This window comes from Ornithorhynchus anatinus, chromosome 2 (genome assembly GCF_004115215.2).
Source record: "Ornithorhynchus anatinus isolate Pmale09 chromosome 2, mOrnAna1.pri.v4, whole genome shotgun sequence".
Taxonomy (NCBI): Eukaryota; Metazoa; Chordata; class Mammalia; order Monotremata; family Ornithorhynchidae; genus Ornithorhynchus; species Ornithorhynchus anatinus.
Genome location: NC_041729.1, coordinates 162,064,687 through 162,079,810, shown reverse-complemented (window position 1 = coordinate 162,079,810; position 15,124 = coordinate 162,064,687). Strand labels below are relative to the sequence as shown.

The window sequence follows — 15,124 nt, the reverse complement described above, 5'->3', positions numbered from 1 at the left end:
TCTACATGGGACAGAGAGTGTGTCCAACCCAAATTGCTTGAATACACCTGAGAGCTTAATACAGTGCCCAGCACACAGTAAGCACTTAACAAATAGCATTACGGCAAAATACATCGGGCCACTGATCGTCATGACATCCAACAAGAGCCTGGCAGCAGAGGAAGCAGTTTCCCATGACCCATAGAGCGTGTGGCCTAGTGAATGAAGCCCGGAGCCTGGGAGTCAGAGGACCTAACCCCAGCTCCACCACTTGTCTATTGTGTGACCTTGGGCAAGTCACTTCACTTCTGAGCAGCAGCATGGCCTAGTGGAAAGAGCACGGGCCTGGGAATCAGATGATCAAGGGTTCTAATCCCTACTCTGCCACTTGTCTGCTTTGTGACCTTGGGTAAGTTACTCCACTTCTCTGCGCCACAGTTACCTCATCTGCAAAATGGGGATGAAGACTGTGAGCCCCATGTGGGCCAACCTTATTACCTTGCATCTACCCCAGCGCTTAGAACAGCGCTTGGCACATAGTAAAAGCTTAACAAATGCCATCATTATTATTATTATTATTCTCTGGGCTTCAGGAACCTCACCTGTAAAATGAGGGTGAAGCTTGTGAGCCCCAGGTGGAACATGGAACGTGTCCAACCCGATTACCTTGTATCTACCCCAGCACTTAGTACAGTCTCTGGTACATTGTAAAGTTTAAGAAATACTAATTTTATAAAAAACAAAAAACCTTTCTCTGTGGCTGGGAGACCTGGACCCTACACATCCTGCTCCTCAACAAATTCCAACCAGTCACTGCCGGGCCAGTCTTAATCTCAAATGGCGAGACGAGATCCCGGGACATTAGAATTGTGGAGCATTGTCAGTCTTCTAGCACTGGGCTCTGTGACCTTTAGATGTTTGATATTCATCCCACCCCCAACCCCACAGGACATACATACATATTTACAAATTCTATATTATCAATTATTTGTTCATATTAATTTGTTCATATTAATTGTTACCCCCTCTACACTCCAAGCTCATAAAGGGTGGGGAAAATGTCTGCTATAATTCTGTTGCATTGTACTCTCCCAAGCGCTTAGTACAGTGCTCTGCATATAGAGAGCACTCAATAAATACCATTGATTGACTGACTGAAAGCTATGCTCACTTTAATACAGCTGCACCGGCTGGGACCTGTAAAGAGAATGACCGACAGCAGGAGACCCAAATAGCTCCCGATTGCTGAGCTGAAACTGGGAAAGCGGAAGCATGGAGGGCAGATGAAATGTTTTAAGGACATGGTGGGAAAAAAAAGCTTCAGACACTGCTGCCTCCCGGCTGGAAGTTGAGAGTCCATGGCTAATAATAATAATAATTCTGGTACCTGATAAGTGCTTTCTAGGTGCCAGGCGCAGTACTGGATCCAAGCAAATCAGGTTGGACACAGTCCCTGTCTCACGAGTGCTCACAGTCTCAATCCCCATTTTACAAATGAGGTAATGGAGGCTCAGAGAAATGAAGTGATTGCCCAAGGCCACACAAAAGACAATTGGCACAGCTGGGATTAAAACCCGTGACCTTCTGACTCCCAGGCCCGTGCTCTATCCACTAAGCCCAAGGCACACTGCCAGCAAGAAGGTAGTGGCTTCTTTGAGCAAAAGCATCATATAGGAAGAGAAACAAAGAAGAAAAAAAGAAAACAGTGCCAGGCATTGCCAACATTAAATGAAACCATACGACAAAGAACATCATTTTTGACAGCACAATGTGGCCAGGACTCGGGTTGCTTCGTGGGCCTTTTCAGTCACTCACCCATTCACAGGTGAACTTCACCATCGACAGTAACTTTTTCGAATACAAAGGACCCCTTTATAGAATGCCTCTAAATATCTTGCGGACGATTCCCAAATCTACCTCTCCAGCCCTGACATCTCTCCTTCTCTGAAGTCTCGCGTTTCTCCTCTGGCCTTCAGGGCTTCTCCGCTTGAATGTCCCGCTGACACGTCGTATTTAACATGGCCGAAACAGAATTCCTCATGTTCCCACCCAAACCTTGCCCTCCCCGTGACTTTCCCATCACTGGAAACAGCACTACCATACACTCTGTCTCACTAGCCCGTAAGCTCAGCGTTATCGTCGACTCATCTCTCTCACTTAACCCAGTCACCAAATTCTGTCAGTTCTATCTTCATGGCATCGCTAAATTCTGCCCTTTTCTCTCCATCCAAACTGTTACCACCCTGATCCAAGAATTCGTCATTCCCTGCCCTTGGCTACCGCGTCAGCCTCCTCACTGATCTCTCTGCCTCCTGTCTCTCCCCACTCCAGTCCTTCACTCTGCTGCCCGGATCATTTTTCTACAAAACTGTTTAGTCCGTGTTTCTCCACTCAAGAACCTCCAGTGGTTGTCCATCCAAAGCCATATCAAACAGAAGTGCCTTATCTTTGGCTTTAAAGCACTCAATCAGCTTGTCCCCTCCTACTTTACCTCGCTGATTTTCTACTATGACCCAGAACACTCACTTCACTCCTCTAACACCAACCTACTTCATGGACCTCAATCTCTATCGTGCCACTGACCCCTCCTCCACATCCTGCCCCTGGCCTGGAACTCCCTCCTTCCTTCATAATAATGTTGGTATTTGTTAAGCACTTACTATGTGCCGAGCACTGTTCTAAGCGCTGGGAGAGATACAGGGTGATCAGATTGTCCCACGTGAGGCTCACAGTCTTCATCCCCATTTTACAGATGAGGTAACTGAGGCACAGAGAAGTTAAGTGACTTGCCCACAGTCACACAGCTGACAAGTGGCAGAGCCAGGATTCGAACCCATGGCCTCTGACTCCCAAGCCCAGGATCTTTCCACTGAGCCACGCTGCTTCCCAATATCCAAGAGACCACCACTTTCCCCATCTTCAAAGTCGTACTAAAATCACATCTCCTCTCAGAGGCCTTCCCAGAATAAGCCCTCAATTCCCCTTTAATGTCACCTATGAGAGTGATTGTGTAGTTGTCTAGCACTTCGATACTCACTCTACAGCCTACAGCACTTCTGTAAATATCCTTATACTCCGCTATTTCCTAATTCGTAATTTATGGGCAAGCAGTGTGGCTTAGTGGAAAGAGTAAGGGCTTGGGAGTCAGAGGACGTGGATTCTAATTCCAACTCTGTCACTTGTCTGCTGGGTGACCTTAGGCAAGCCATTTACCTTTTCTGTGCCTCAGTTACATCATCTGTGGAAGGGGGATTAAGTCTGTGAGCTCCACGTGGGACAACCCGGTTACCTTGTATCTACCCTAGTGCTTAGCACAGTGCTTGGCACATATTAAGCACTTTACAAATACCATAATCATTATTAGTACTATTTAGGCCACGTGGCTTCTCAGTGTGGCCTAATGGAAAGAGCACAGGCAGGCCTGGGAGTCAGACGACCTGCATTCTAATCCTGGTTCCACCGTGTACCTGCTGTGTGATCTTGGGCAAGTCACTTCATTTCTCTGTGCCTTGGTTCTCTCATCTGCGAAATGGGGATTCAATCCCTGGACTCACTCCTAAAAAGACCATTAGCCCTATGTGGAACATGATTATTTTGTATCCGCCCCAGGATTTAGTAGAGGGCTTAGCATAGTAAATGTTTAACAAATACCACAGTGGTTATTATTATTCTCTCAACCACTCAGTACAGTGCTTTACACACAATAAGAGTTCAAGGGATACAACTGAGAGTCAGAAGACCCACAGTCTAGACCAGCCTTTACACTTCCCTATAGTGTGACCTGGGGCAAGTCACTGAACCTTCTGGGCCTTAATTTCCTCGTCTGTAAAATGAGGATGAGATAGATTGTGAGTCCATATTCAACAGGGTCTGTTTGTAATGTAAAAATAATAATAATAATAATAATAATGTTGATATTTGTTAAGCGCTTACTATGTGCCGAGCACTGTTCTAAGCACTGAGGTAGACATAGGGGAATCAGGTTGTCCCACGTGGGGCTCACAGTCTTAATCCCCATTTTACAGATGAGGGAACTGAGGCACAGAGAAGTTGAGTGACTTGCCCACAGTCACACAGCCGACAAGTGGCAGAGCTGGTATTCGAACTCATGAGCCCTGACTCCCAAGCCCATGCTCTTTCCACTGAGCCACGCTGCTTCTCCGTGACAACCTTATATTTACCCCAGAGCTTAGCACATAGGTAGCACTTAATAGACATCACAATTATAAAAGCTATACTTACTATTCAAGAAACATTTATGGTTCCACCCAGTAATGGTTATAAAAGGAAGGCAGCAGTTAGGGGGGGAGGGCATGGGAACCCCAATTTCTTCTCCCCAAGTCCTGGAGCTCTCCTTGCACCAAAAAGTGTTTCTTTACCCTCCCGTCCACAGACAAGTGACTTCTCATCCACTAGCACTGCTGCACGTGGTATCTAAATAACACATATGTTTGTGCCTTCCACACAAAATTTGTGCATAGCTTCTGTCCTGGGGAGAAGCCAAGATGAAGAGGATGAGACAAAGATGGAGAGGGAGGATCAGAGTTGGAGAAGGAGAAACAGTTGGAGAGGGAGAAGCAGAGATAGAGAGGAAAAAGCAAAGATAGAGAGGGAGAATATGTGTGTGGGCAGGGAAGTGGGGGTGAGAGAAATGGAGAGAGAGAGCAAGACACAGGGGAAAATCTGTTGCCGATCTGTACATTCCAAGCGCTTAGTAATAATGTTGGTATGTGTTGGTATTTGTTAAGCGCTTACTATGTGCAGAGCACTGTTCTAAGTGCCGGGGTGGATACAGGGTAATCAGGTTGTCCCACGTTGACAGATGAGGTAACTGAGGCACAGAGAAGTTAAGTGACATGCCCACAGTCACACAGCTGACAAGTGGCAGAGCTGGGATTCGAACCCATGACCTCTGACTCCCAAGCCCAGGCTCTTTCCACTGAGCCACGCTGCTTCTCTACAGTGCTCTGCACATAGTAAGCGCTCAATAAATACTATTGAATGAATGAAAATACATAACTGGAGAGAGCAAGGAGTGCTTTCAAATACTGCAACTTACTGCATTGAATTGCTGGCACTTTCCATGCTACCTGCTCTTCTGCCCCCCCGGGCCCACGGTAATGCCACCCGCTCTCGCCAGCTACATCTTATTTGATGCCCACTAGAAAGCAGCAGTCCTCACACTACTAGAAGGAGGTGTTGGAATCTCTAGTTGCTGGATTCATCATCTACAGAAAACAGCTTCTCCTCCTACAGATTCCTGGCTGCTGAAAACCCTGAAATTCTCCCTTGAATTCACCGTCTCTTCCCGTGATTTTTCCAGTGTAGGTTTTCCGGATCTGAATGTTAGAAGCAAGAAAGGAGGATCCAAGGAATCGTCCTCAAAGGCAATTCTTCGATTTAACTCGAGGTCTAGTGGAAAGGAGAGGGCCTCAAGTTCTAATCATGGCTCTGTTACTGACCTGCTCTGTGACTTGGGCAAGTCACTAAGCCCTCTGCACCTCTGTTTCTTCATCTACAAAATGGGGACAATATTTTATTTTAATAATAATAATAATGTTGGTATTTGTTAGGCGCTTACTATGTGCAGAGCACTGTTCTAAGCGCTGGGATAGATACAGGTTAATCAGGTTGTCCCACGTGAGGCTCACAGTTAATCCCTATTTTACAGATGAGGTAACTGAGGCACAAAGAAGTCAAGTGACTTGCCCAAAGTCACACAGCTGACAAGTAGCAGAGCCAGGAGTTAAGTGTTTACTATGTACCAGGCACTGTACTAAGCATCGTGTAGATACAAGCTAATCAGGTTGGACATAGTCCATGTCCCACGTGGGGCTCACAGTCTTAATCTCCATTTTACAGATGAGGTCACTGAGGTCCAAAGAAGTGAAATGAATTGCCTAAGGTCCCACAGCAGACAAGGGGCAGTGTCAGGATTAGAATTTAGGCCATGATGCTTCCCTAAAATGACTGTAAAACGCATATGAGACAGGGACGGTGTCTTATTCAAAAACCTTACATTGTCCTTCCCACCTTTGGCACCCAATTAGCACCTAATAAATTCCACAATTATTATTAGTGTAATTGTTTTTGGTTTACTGACACTTTTGCTTATTGTTTGCAATCTGCTGCTACTTGTGTTTTGTTTTTCTTAATTTTTTATCCACCCTTTCTTAGCTTGACTCCCAATACAGGAGAGGGAATGGATTTGATCTATCATTTCTGTATCTACCCCAATGCTTAGCACAGTACAAGCCTGACGGATAACACGGCTAACTAATACAATCAAGTCTGCAGGAGCAAAAAGACCAAAGACCAAATCTGCCTATATATCCAATATCTGCAATTGTTTTAATGAGATGTTCATTCCCTCGATTCTATTTATTGCTATTGTTCTTGTCTGTCCGTCTCCCCCGATTAGACTGTAGTCCCGTCAAAGGGCAGGGACCGTCTCGGTTACCGATTTGTACATTCCAAGCGCTTAGTACAGTGTTCTGCACATAGTAAACGCTCAATAAATACTACTGAATGAATGAATGAATGAATCTGCCTATTCTTGTTTTCCCAACTTGACCTATGTTCTTTTGTTTTACAACTACATATGTGTACACATGGGTGTGCATGTGTGTGAAGGACATCAGGACACAAGAAAAGCCTTTACTGGGTCAAACCAATGACCACCAGCTCAAACTTCTGTTTCCAACCTCGGCAAGAGGATCAATCAATCGATCGATTGCATTTATTGAGCGATTGTGGTTGGTGGAGCCATGGGGCAGTTACGTTCCTGCTCATCCAACCCAACTTTGGGGGGCAGATCATCCAGCCCCCTCAACTTTTAGACTAATCAATCAATGGTATTTATTGAGTGCTTACTGTGTACAGAGCACTGTACTAAGCACTGGGGAGAGGACAACAGAGTCAATAATCACGTTCTCTGCCCACGAGAAGTTGGCAGACCTTAAAATAAATCAATAGATTATGGAGATGTATATCCGGGCTGTGAGGCTGAGGGAGGGGGTGAATAAAGGGAGCAAACGCAAGGGTTACGGTGACAGAGAAGGGAATGGGAGAAGAGGAAATGAGGGGCTAGTCGGGGAAGGCCTCTCTTTTAACTCTTTCTTGGATTCTCAATTTTCCAGTTGTGCATTTAGGGGCTCTGAAGAGTTCAGCTCATGATTGTAGACATGAATCTACTTTAAGACCCTTTAACTTTAAAGTTATTTCCCATCAGTAAATTGAAGATAATGGTTAGAAAAACTTCACAGGGGTAAAATAAAAATCTAGATACGCCTTCAACATCCCTACCTTTCAGGTGACTGCTTGTGAACATATTGAACTTCTAAATCCCCGTCGAACTCGCTGACTTTTCCCACTTACCCAACTACCCCTGCTAACATATTCATAATAATAATAATAATAATGACAATGGTATTTGTCAAGCGCTTACTATGTGCCAAGCACTGTTCTAATTGCTGGGGTAGACACAAGGTAATCAAGTTGACCCATATGGGGCTCACTTTCCCCACTTTCCAGATGAGGTAACTGAGGCACAGAGAAGTGAAGTGACTTGCCCTAGGTCACACAGCAGACAAGTGGCGGAGCCAGCATATTTATTATTCTATTTATTTTATTAATGATGTGTATATATCTAAAATTATATTTATCTATTTTGATGCTAGTGATGCCTACCTACTTGTTTTGTTTTGTTGTCTGTCTCCCTCTTCTAGACTGTGAGTCCACTGTTGGGTAGGGATTGTCTCTATCTATTGCCAAACTGTTATTTCCAAATGTTTAGTCCAGTGCTCTGCACACAGTAAGCGCTCAATAAATATGATTGAATGAACGATTGAATGAACCCACGACCTCTGCCTCCCTGACTCCGTGCTCTTTCCACTAAGCCACGCCGCTTCTTCTTCTCTAATATAATTGCCACTGGCTCAGTAAAGCATTTCCTTCCAGGATCAATGGGTATTCTCTGGGCCTTCTGTTGTAGGAAATAGTGAACAACAACTTTACATTTGGAGAATGTAGTGGAGAAGCAGCATGGCTCAGTGGAAAGAGCCCGGGCTTGGGAGTCATAGGTCATGGGTTCGAATCCCCACTCCGCCACTTGGCAGCTGTGTGACTGTGGGCAAGTCACTTCACTTCTCTGGGTCTCAGTGACCTCATCTGTAAAATGGGGATGAAGACTGTGAGCCTCACGTGGGACAACCTGATGACCCTGTATCTCCCCCAGCGCTTAGAACAGTGCTCTGCACATAGTAAGTGCTTAACAAATACCAACATTATTATTATTATTATTACATTTCCCCTGCCTCCGCTCCTTCAATATTTGGTAGCTTTCAATCACACTTCTTCTCCGCCGTCTGAACTGTCCTCATCTTCAGCAGCTATTCTCCGGCGGAGAAGCTTCCACCCCGCTCTCGTCATCTTGGTTTCACCTTCTCAAGACTTTCTCTAGAGGAACATTTACGCCTTACAGTGAATACTGATGTATATAATCATGTATATTTATTTGGATATCTAGATAACTATCTAGGCAGAGAAAGAGAGATAGAGAGACAGAAAGACAGAGACAGACAGGTGGATGAGAATGCTATACTAACTTTCCTCAAGAAGGTTCCAGACTAGAGTCTGAATAAATGAAAGAATCTAAGGTAACGTCAGGGTACTTGAGTATCACTGTACACTGACACTAAAGTGAATAAATAAGTAATGAATAAATGAATTCCACTGAGGGAATTCTACGGTAATTAATAAGTTATTTTTTACTGCCATCCAGTGGCTGTTTACCCCTTTTCCTCTATGGGTATACACAGCAATATGAAAATTTATGACATATAATACATAAAATTATATATTCCTAGATATATTTTCCTATTTTGTATATGTGCAAATATTTGCATGTGTATATATTGATATGCATACGTGTGTATATATGTGTGTATGTGTTTTTTGTTAATGAGATATACATCACCTTGATTCTATTTATTTACTATTGTTTTAATGAGATGTTCATTCCCTTTATTCTATTTATTGCTATTGCTCTTGTCTGTCCGCCTCCCCTGATTAGACTGTAAGCCCGTCAAAGGGCAGGGACTGTCTCTATCTATTTCCGATTTGTACCTTCCAAGCGCTTAGTACAGTGCTCTGAGTGCTCAATAAATACTATTGAATGAATACATATATATCTATATACATGCATACGTGTGGATGTTTTTACATATATATAGGCCAATTCTTGTGTGTGTGTGTGTGTCTACACACACATCTATACATATACATACTATTATTATTATCAAATGAAGAGAAGCAGCATAGCTCAGTGGAAAGAGCCCAGGCTTGGGAGTCAGAGGTCATGGGTTCGAAACCCGGCTCTGCCACTCATCAGCTGTGTGACTGTGGGCAAGTCACTTAATTTCTCTGTGCCTCAGTTCCCTCATCTGTTAAATGGAATGAAGACTATGAGCTTCACGTGGGACACCTGATTGGCCTGTATTTACCACAGCGCTTAGAGCAGTGCTCTGCACATAGTAGGCACTTAACAAATACCAATATTATTATTATTGTTATCATTATTATTATTATTAAATGCCACTGAATCATTTCTAATTCATAACGACTCCATGGATAATTTTCTCCAGAACGTCCTGTCTTCTGCCATAATCCGTAACCTTTATAAATACACAAAAATAAATGAAATATGTGAAATATATGAAAATATAAAACCATCTCTATTCATTCATTCATTCAATAGTATTTATTGAGCGCTTACTATGTGCAGAGCACTGTACTAAGCGCTTGGGATGAACAAGTCGGCAACAGATAGAGACAGTCCCTGCCGTTTGACGGGCTTACAGTCTAATCGGGGGAGACGGACAGACAAGAACAATGGCACTAAACAGCGTCAAGGGGAAGAACATCTCGTAAAAACAATGGCAACTAAATAGAATCAAGGCGATGTACAATTCATTAACAAAATATCTTCCAGCACTTAGTAAGGTTCGTTGCACACAGTAAGCGTTGAGTAAATATCACTGAATGATGGTTAAAAGACTGTATGCCCCATATGGGACAGGGACTGTGTTCTACTCCCTTGGCTTATAATAATAATAATAATAATAATTATGGTACATGTTAAGCGCTTACTATGTGTCAAGCACTGTTCTAAGCACTGAGGTAGATACAAGTTAACGAGGTTGGACTCAGTCCCTATTCCATAGTCATTCAATAGTGTTTATTGAGCGCTTACTATGTGCAGAGCACTGTACTAAGCGCTTGGAATGTACAATTCGGCAACAGATAGAGACAAACCCTGCCCAATGACAGGCGCACAGTCTAATCGGGGGCTCACACTCTTAAACCCCATTTTACAGATGAGGAAACTGAGGCCCAGAGAAGTGAAGTGACTTGCCCAAGGTCACAAAGCAGACACATGGCGGAGGCAGGATTAGAACCTCTGACCACCTGACTCCCAGGCCCAGGCTCTAGCCAGTAAACCACCCTGCTTCTCCACTGCAGCGCTCGTATCCACTGCAGCACTTAGTACAGTGCTTAACAAATACCACAGTTGTTTCTATTATTATTATTGTTATTATTATTATTATTATTATTAACTGGGTGACAGGTTCCCTTTACCCTGGAGGCTAAAAAGGGAAGCAGCACTTTTTCATGTCTGTTTTTCAAGAAGAGGATAAGATTCTAATGCCAACCAACTCACTGTACCTCCATCTCATCTACCTTGCTGCCGACCTCTCGCCCACACCCTACCTCTGGCCTGGAACGCCCTCCCTCCTCGAATCCGACTCTCTCCCCCTTCCAAGCCTTATTGAAGGCCCATCTCCTCCAAAAAGCCTTCCCTGACTGCACCCTCCTTTCATCTCCCACTCCCTTCTGCATCCCCCGACTTGCTCCCTTTCTTCATGCCCCTTCCCCGCCCCACACCACTTATCTCCCTATCTGTCATTTATGCATTTCTATAAATGTCTGTCTCCGCCCTCTCTAGACCGTAAGCTCGTTGTGGGCAGGGAATATGTCTGCTTACTGTTGTGTTGTTCATTCATTCATTCAATAGTATTTATTGAGCGCTTACTATGTGCAGAGCACTGTACTAAGCGCTTGGGATGAACAAGTCGGCAACAGATAGAGACAGTCCCTGCCGTATGACGGGCTTACAGTCTAATCGGGGGAGACGGACAGAGGAGAACAATGGCGATAAACAGCGTCAAGGGGAAGAACATCTCGTAAAAACCGATGGCGACTAAATAGAATCGAGGCGATGTACAATTCATTAACAAAATAAATAGGGTAACGAAAATATATACAGTTGAGCGGACGAGTACAGTGCTGCGGGGATGGGAAGGGAGAGGTGGAGGAGCAGAGGGAAAAGGGGAAAATGAGGCTTTAGCTGCGGAGAGGTAAAGGGGGGACGGCAGAGGGAGTAGAGGGGGAAGAGGAGCTCAGTCTGGGAACGCCTCTTGGAGGAGGTGATTTTTAAGTAGGGTTTTGAAGAGGGAAAGAGAATCAGTTTGGCGGAGGTAAGGAGGGAGGGCGTTCCGGGACCGCGGGAGGACGTGACCCGGGGGTCGACGGCGGGATGGGCGAGACCGAGGGACGGCGAGGAAGTGGGCGGCAGAGGAGCGGAGCGTGCGGGGTGGGCGGTAGAAAGAGAGAAGGGAGGAGAGGTAGGAAGGGGCAAGGCGACGGAGAGCCTCGAAGCCTAGAGTGAGGAGTTTTTGTTTGGAGCGGAGGTCGATAGGCAACCCCTGGAGTTGTTTAAGAAGGGGAGTGACATGCCCAGATCGTTTCTGCAGGAAGATGAGCCGGGCAGCGGAGTGAAGAATCGACCGGAGCGGGGCGAGAGAGGAGGAAGGGAGGTCAGAGAGAAGGCTGACACGGTAGTCTAGCCGGGATATAACGAGAGCCCGTAATAGTAAGGTAGCCGTTTGGGTGGAGAGGAAAGGGCGGATCTTGGCGATATTGTGTTGTCCTCTCCCAAGCGCTTAGTACGGTGTTCTGCACACAGCAGGCACTCAATACATATGACTGAATGATCAACCGTAACCGGACCCCGAAGGGCCTCACGGAGGGGCAGATGTCTGCCTCACTTGATCGCCCGGGGCGATTCCGAACGGGGTCCTCACCTCGGCCGCCAGGTAGTTTCCCGTCGCCAGGTGTTTAAATCGGAAGAGGCTGTTCCACTGTCCGGCGCCTCCCCGACACGGGTCATGGTGGACGACCTGCGGACAAACAGGGCGAAGGTAACCACTGCGACGGTGCTCCGCGGAAACCCGTAATTAACATTACAGTAAGCGTTTAATACCCATTTTAAAAAAAGTCAATCAGTGATATTTAGTGAGTGCTTACCCTGTGCAGAGCAGTGTACTAAGTGCTTGAGGAAGTGCAGTCTGATTAACTCGTATCTACTTCAGCCCTTAGAACAGTGCTGGGCACAAAGTAAGTGCTTAGTAAATATTACTATTAATAATATTAATAGTCATTCATTCAGTTGCAATTACTGAGCGCTTATTGTGTGCAGAACACTGAACTAAGCACTTGGGAGAGGACAGTAGGAAAATCGACAGTCGGAGACCCGCTTTTCAGGAGGGGAAAGGATTCTGCAGACTCTTAGCTCCTGGAGGGCCGGGGGCGGGCCTAACTCGTGGGCAGAGACTCTGTCTGTTGATTTTCTTATTGGCCTCTCCCAAGCGCTTAGTTCAGTGCTCTGCCCACAGTAAGCGCTCTGACTAGCAACTGAATGAATGACTATTAATATTATTAATAGTAGTAATATTTATTAAGCACTTACTTTGTGCCAAGCACCCTGCTAAGTGCTGAAGTAGATACGAGTTAATCAGACTCTACTTCCTCAAGCACTTAGTACACTGCTCTGCACATGATAAGCACTCACTAAATATCACTGATTGACTTTTTTAAAATGGGTATTTGTTAAGCGCTTACTATAATATTAATTATGGTTTTTGTTAAGCGCTTATTATGTGTCAGGCACTGTATTAAGCGCTGGGGTGGATACCAGAAAATCATGTTGGACAGAGTCCCTGTCCCACAGCGGGGCCTCACAGTCTGAATCCCCATTTTACAGATGAGGTAACAGAGGTACAGAAAAGTGAAGTGACTTGCCCAAGGTCACACAGCAGACAAATCGAGCCAGAATTAGAACCCATGACCGCCTGACTCCCAGGCCTGTGCTCTATCCATTGCGCTATGGTGTTTTGAATGAATGACTATTATTACTATTAGTAATAATAATAGTACTTGTTAAGTGCTTACTATGTGCCAAACACTGTTATAAGCACTGGAGTAAATTCAAGTTAATCAGGCTGAACTTTCTTAAGCACTTAGTATATTGCTCTGCACACGGTAAGCACTCACTAAATATCACTGATCCATTTTGTTTATTTTTTATTAAGGTATTTGTTAAGCACTTTCTCTGTGTCAGGCTCTGAACTAAGCGCTGGGGTAGATACAAGTTAATGAGGTTGGACACACAGGGCTGACAGTCTTAATCCCCATTTTACAGATGAGGGAACTGAGGCCCAGAGACGTGAAGTGACTGAAGTGACTTGCCCGACGTCCCACTGCAGACACGTGGCAGAGCTGGAATTAGAACTCAGGTCCTTCTGACTCCCAATCTACTAAACAGCAAAGCAGCATGGCCTAGTGGATAGAGCAGAGGCCTGGGAGTCAAAAGGTCCTGGGTTTTAGTCCCAGCTCCTCCATTTGTCTGCTGGGTGACCTTGGGCAAGTCACTTGCTTCTCTGGGCTCCAGTGCCCTCACCTGTATAATGGGGATTAAGCCTGTGAGCCTCACGTGAGACAGGGACTGTGTCCAATTTGATTTGCTCGAAACTACCCAAGCGGTTAGTACAGTGTCTGGAGTCCAGTAAGCACTTAACAAATGCCATTATTATTATCACTTGTTCTCCCTTCTTCTTAGACTGTGGACCCCTGTAGGGGGGGAACCGTGTCCGACCTGATTATCCTATTTCTACCACAGCATTTTGAACAGTGCTTGATACAGATAATAATACTAATAATGAGGGTATTTGTTAAGCGCTTACTATGTGCAAAGCACTGTTCTAAACGCTCAAGTACCACAGTCAATATTACGTAGGCACATAAACTTCAAATGGCTTCGTCACGAATGCTGCAGGCCTTGAGGGCAGAACGGACTAAGCCCGGTTCTTTGGGCTCAAGAGGCTGAAGGGACCCAAGCCCCCGAATACCCACCTCGATCTCCCACAGCGCTTTCGAACTCGTGGCCGAGGTGGCTGACTGACGCAGCGTTGTGCGGAGGAAGATGTGCTGCACTTTCTCGTAATCGTCGCAGGTCAGAAACTTCTCCTGCTCCGCGTGGAACAATCTCACCACGTCCCCCTGGGAAAAACAGACCAGGACAACGCCCGTGTTTCCATTCACCCCTTAAATCGCATTTACTAAGCGCTTTCCGTGTGCAGAGCACTGTACTGAGCGCTTGGGAGTGTACGATGGAACGATAAACAGATGCATTCCTTGTCCACAACAAGCTTACAATCTGATTTGTTTCTAATGATCGAAGGAAGCCCAGCAGAGAGTTTCTCATTAATCCTTGCACTTAGATTTGCTCCTTCTATTCACCTCTCCCTGAACTCCAAAGCACTTATGCACATTTAATTCAATTAATTAATTTCCTTTATTTCTTTATTGTTATGTATTTATTTATATCAAGGTCTGTTTCTCCCTCTAGACTGCCAGCTGGCTGTGGGCAGGTAACGCATCTACAAACTCTGTTACACTGTACTCTCCCAAGCGCTTAGTACAGTGCTGTGCACACAGTAAGCGCTCAATAAATACCACTGATTGATTGATTATTCTCTATCCGCTCTCAGGAGGGAGTGGGAGAGTCTGAATCAGAGTATCAGATAAGGCATTGGAAACCTTCCGACAAACTCCCCGATTATCTCGCGCCTACCCCGGCGCTTAGTAAAGTGCTTGGCACATGGAAAACGCATACCAAATAGCACCGTTTTTAATTATTGATACATTCAGGGCATTTTACAGGGTTGAATCTTTTGATCGCACAGTCTCATTGAGTATCGCATAGGAACAGCCACCCAGCACAAACAGAAGTGGTGTGGCCCAGTGG

General features: G+C 45.2%; 1 protein-coding gene across 1 annotated transcript in view; it reads right to left on the bottom strand.

Moving 5' to 3' along the window:
- ITPR2 (inositol 1,4,5-trisphosphate receptor type 2) overlaps positions 1-15,124 on the bottom strand; it is a 428,831-nt gene that overhangs the window by 308,645 nt on the left and 105,062 nt on the right. Inside the window, exons 8-9 of the mRNA XM_029057432.2 lie at positions 14,230-14,376; positions 12,123-12,218 (exon numbers count right to left, since the gene is read on the bottom strand). Of these exons, the coding sequence (XP_028913265.1) occupies positions 12,123-12,218; positions 14,230-14,376 (243 nt within the window). The remainder of the gene's footprint in view (positions 1-12,122; positions 12,219-14,229; positions 14,377-15,124) is intronic.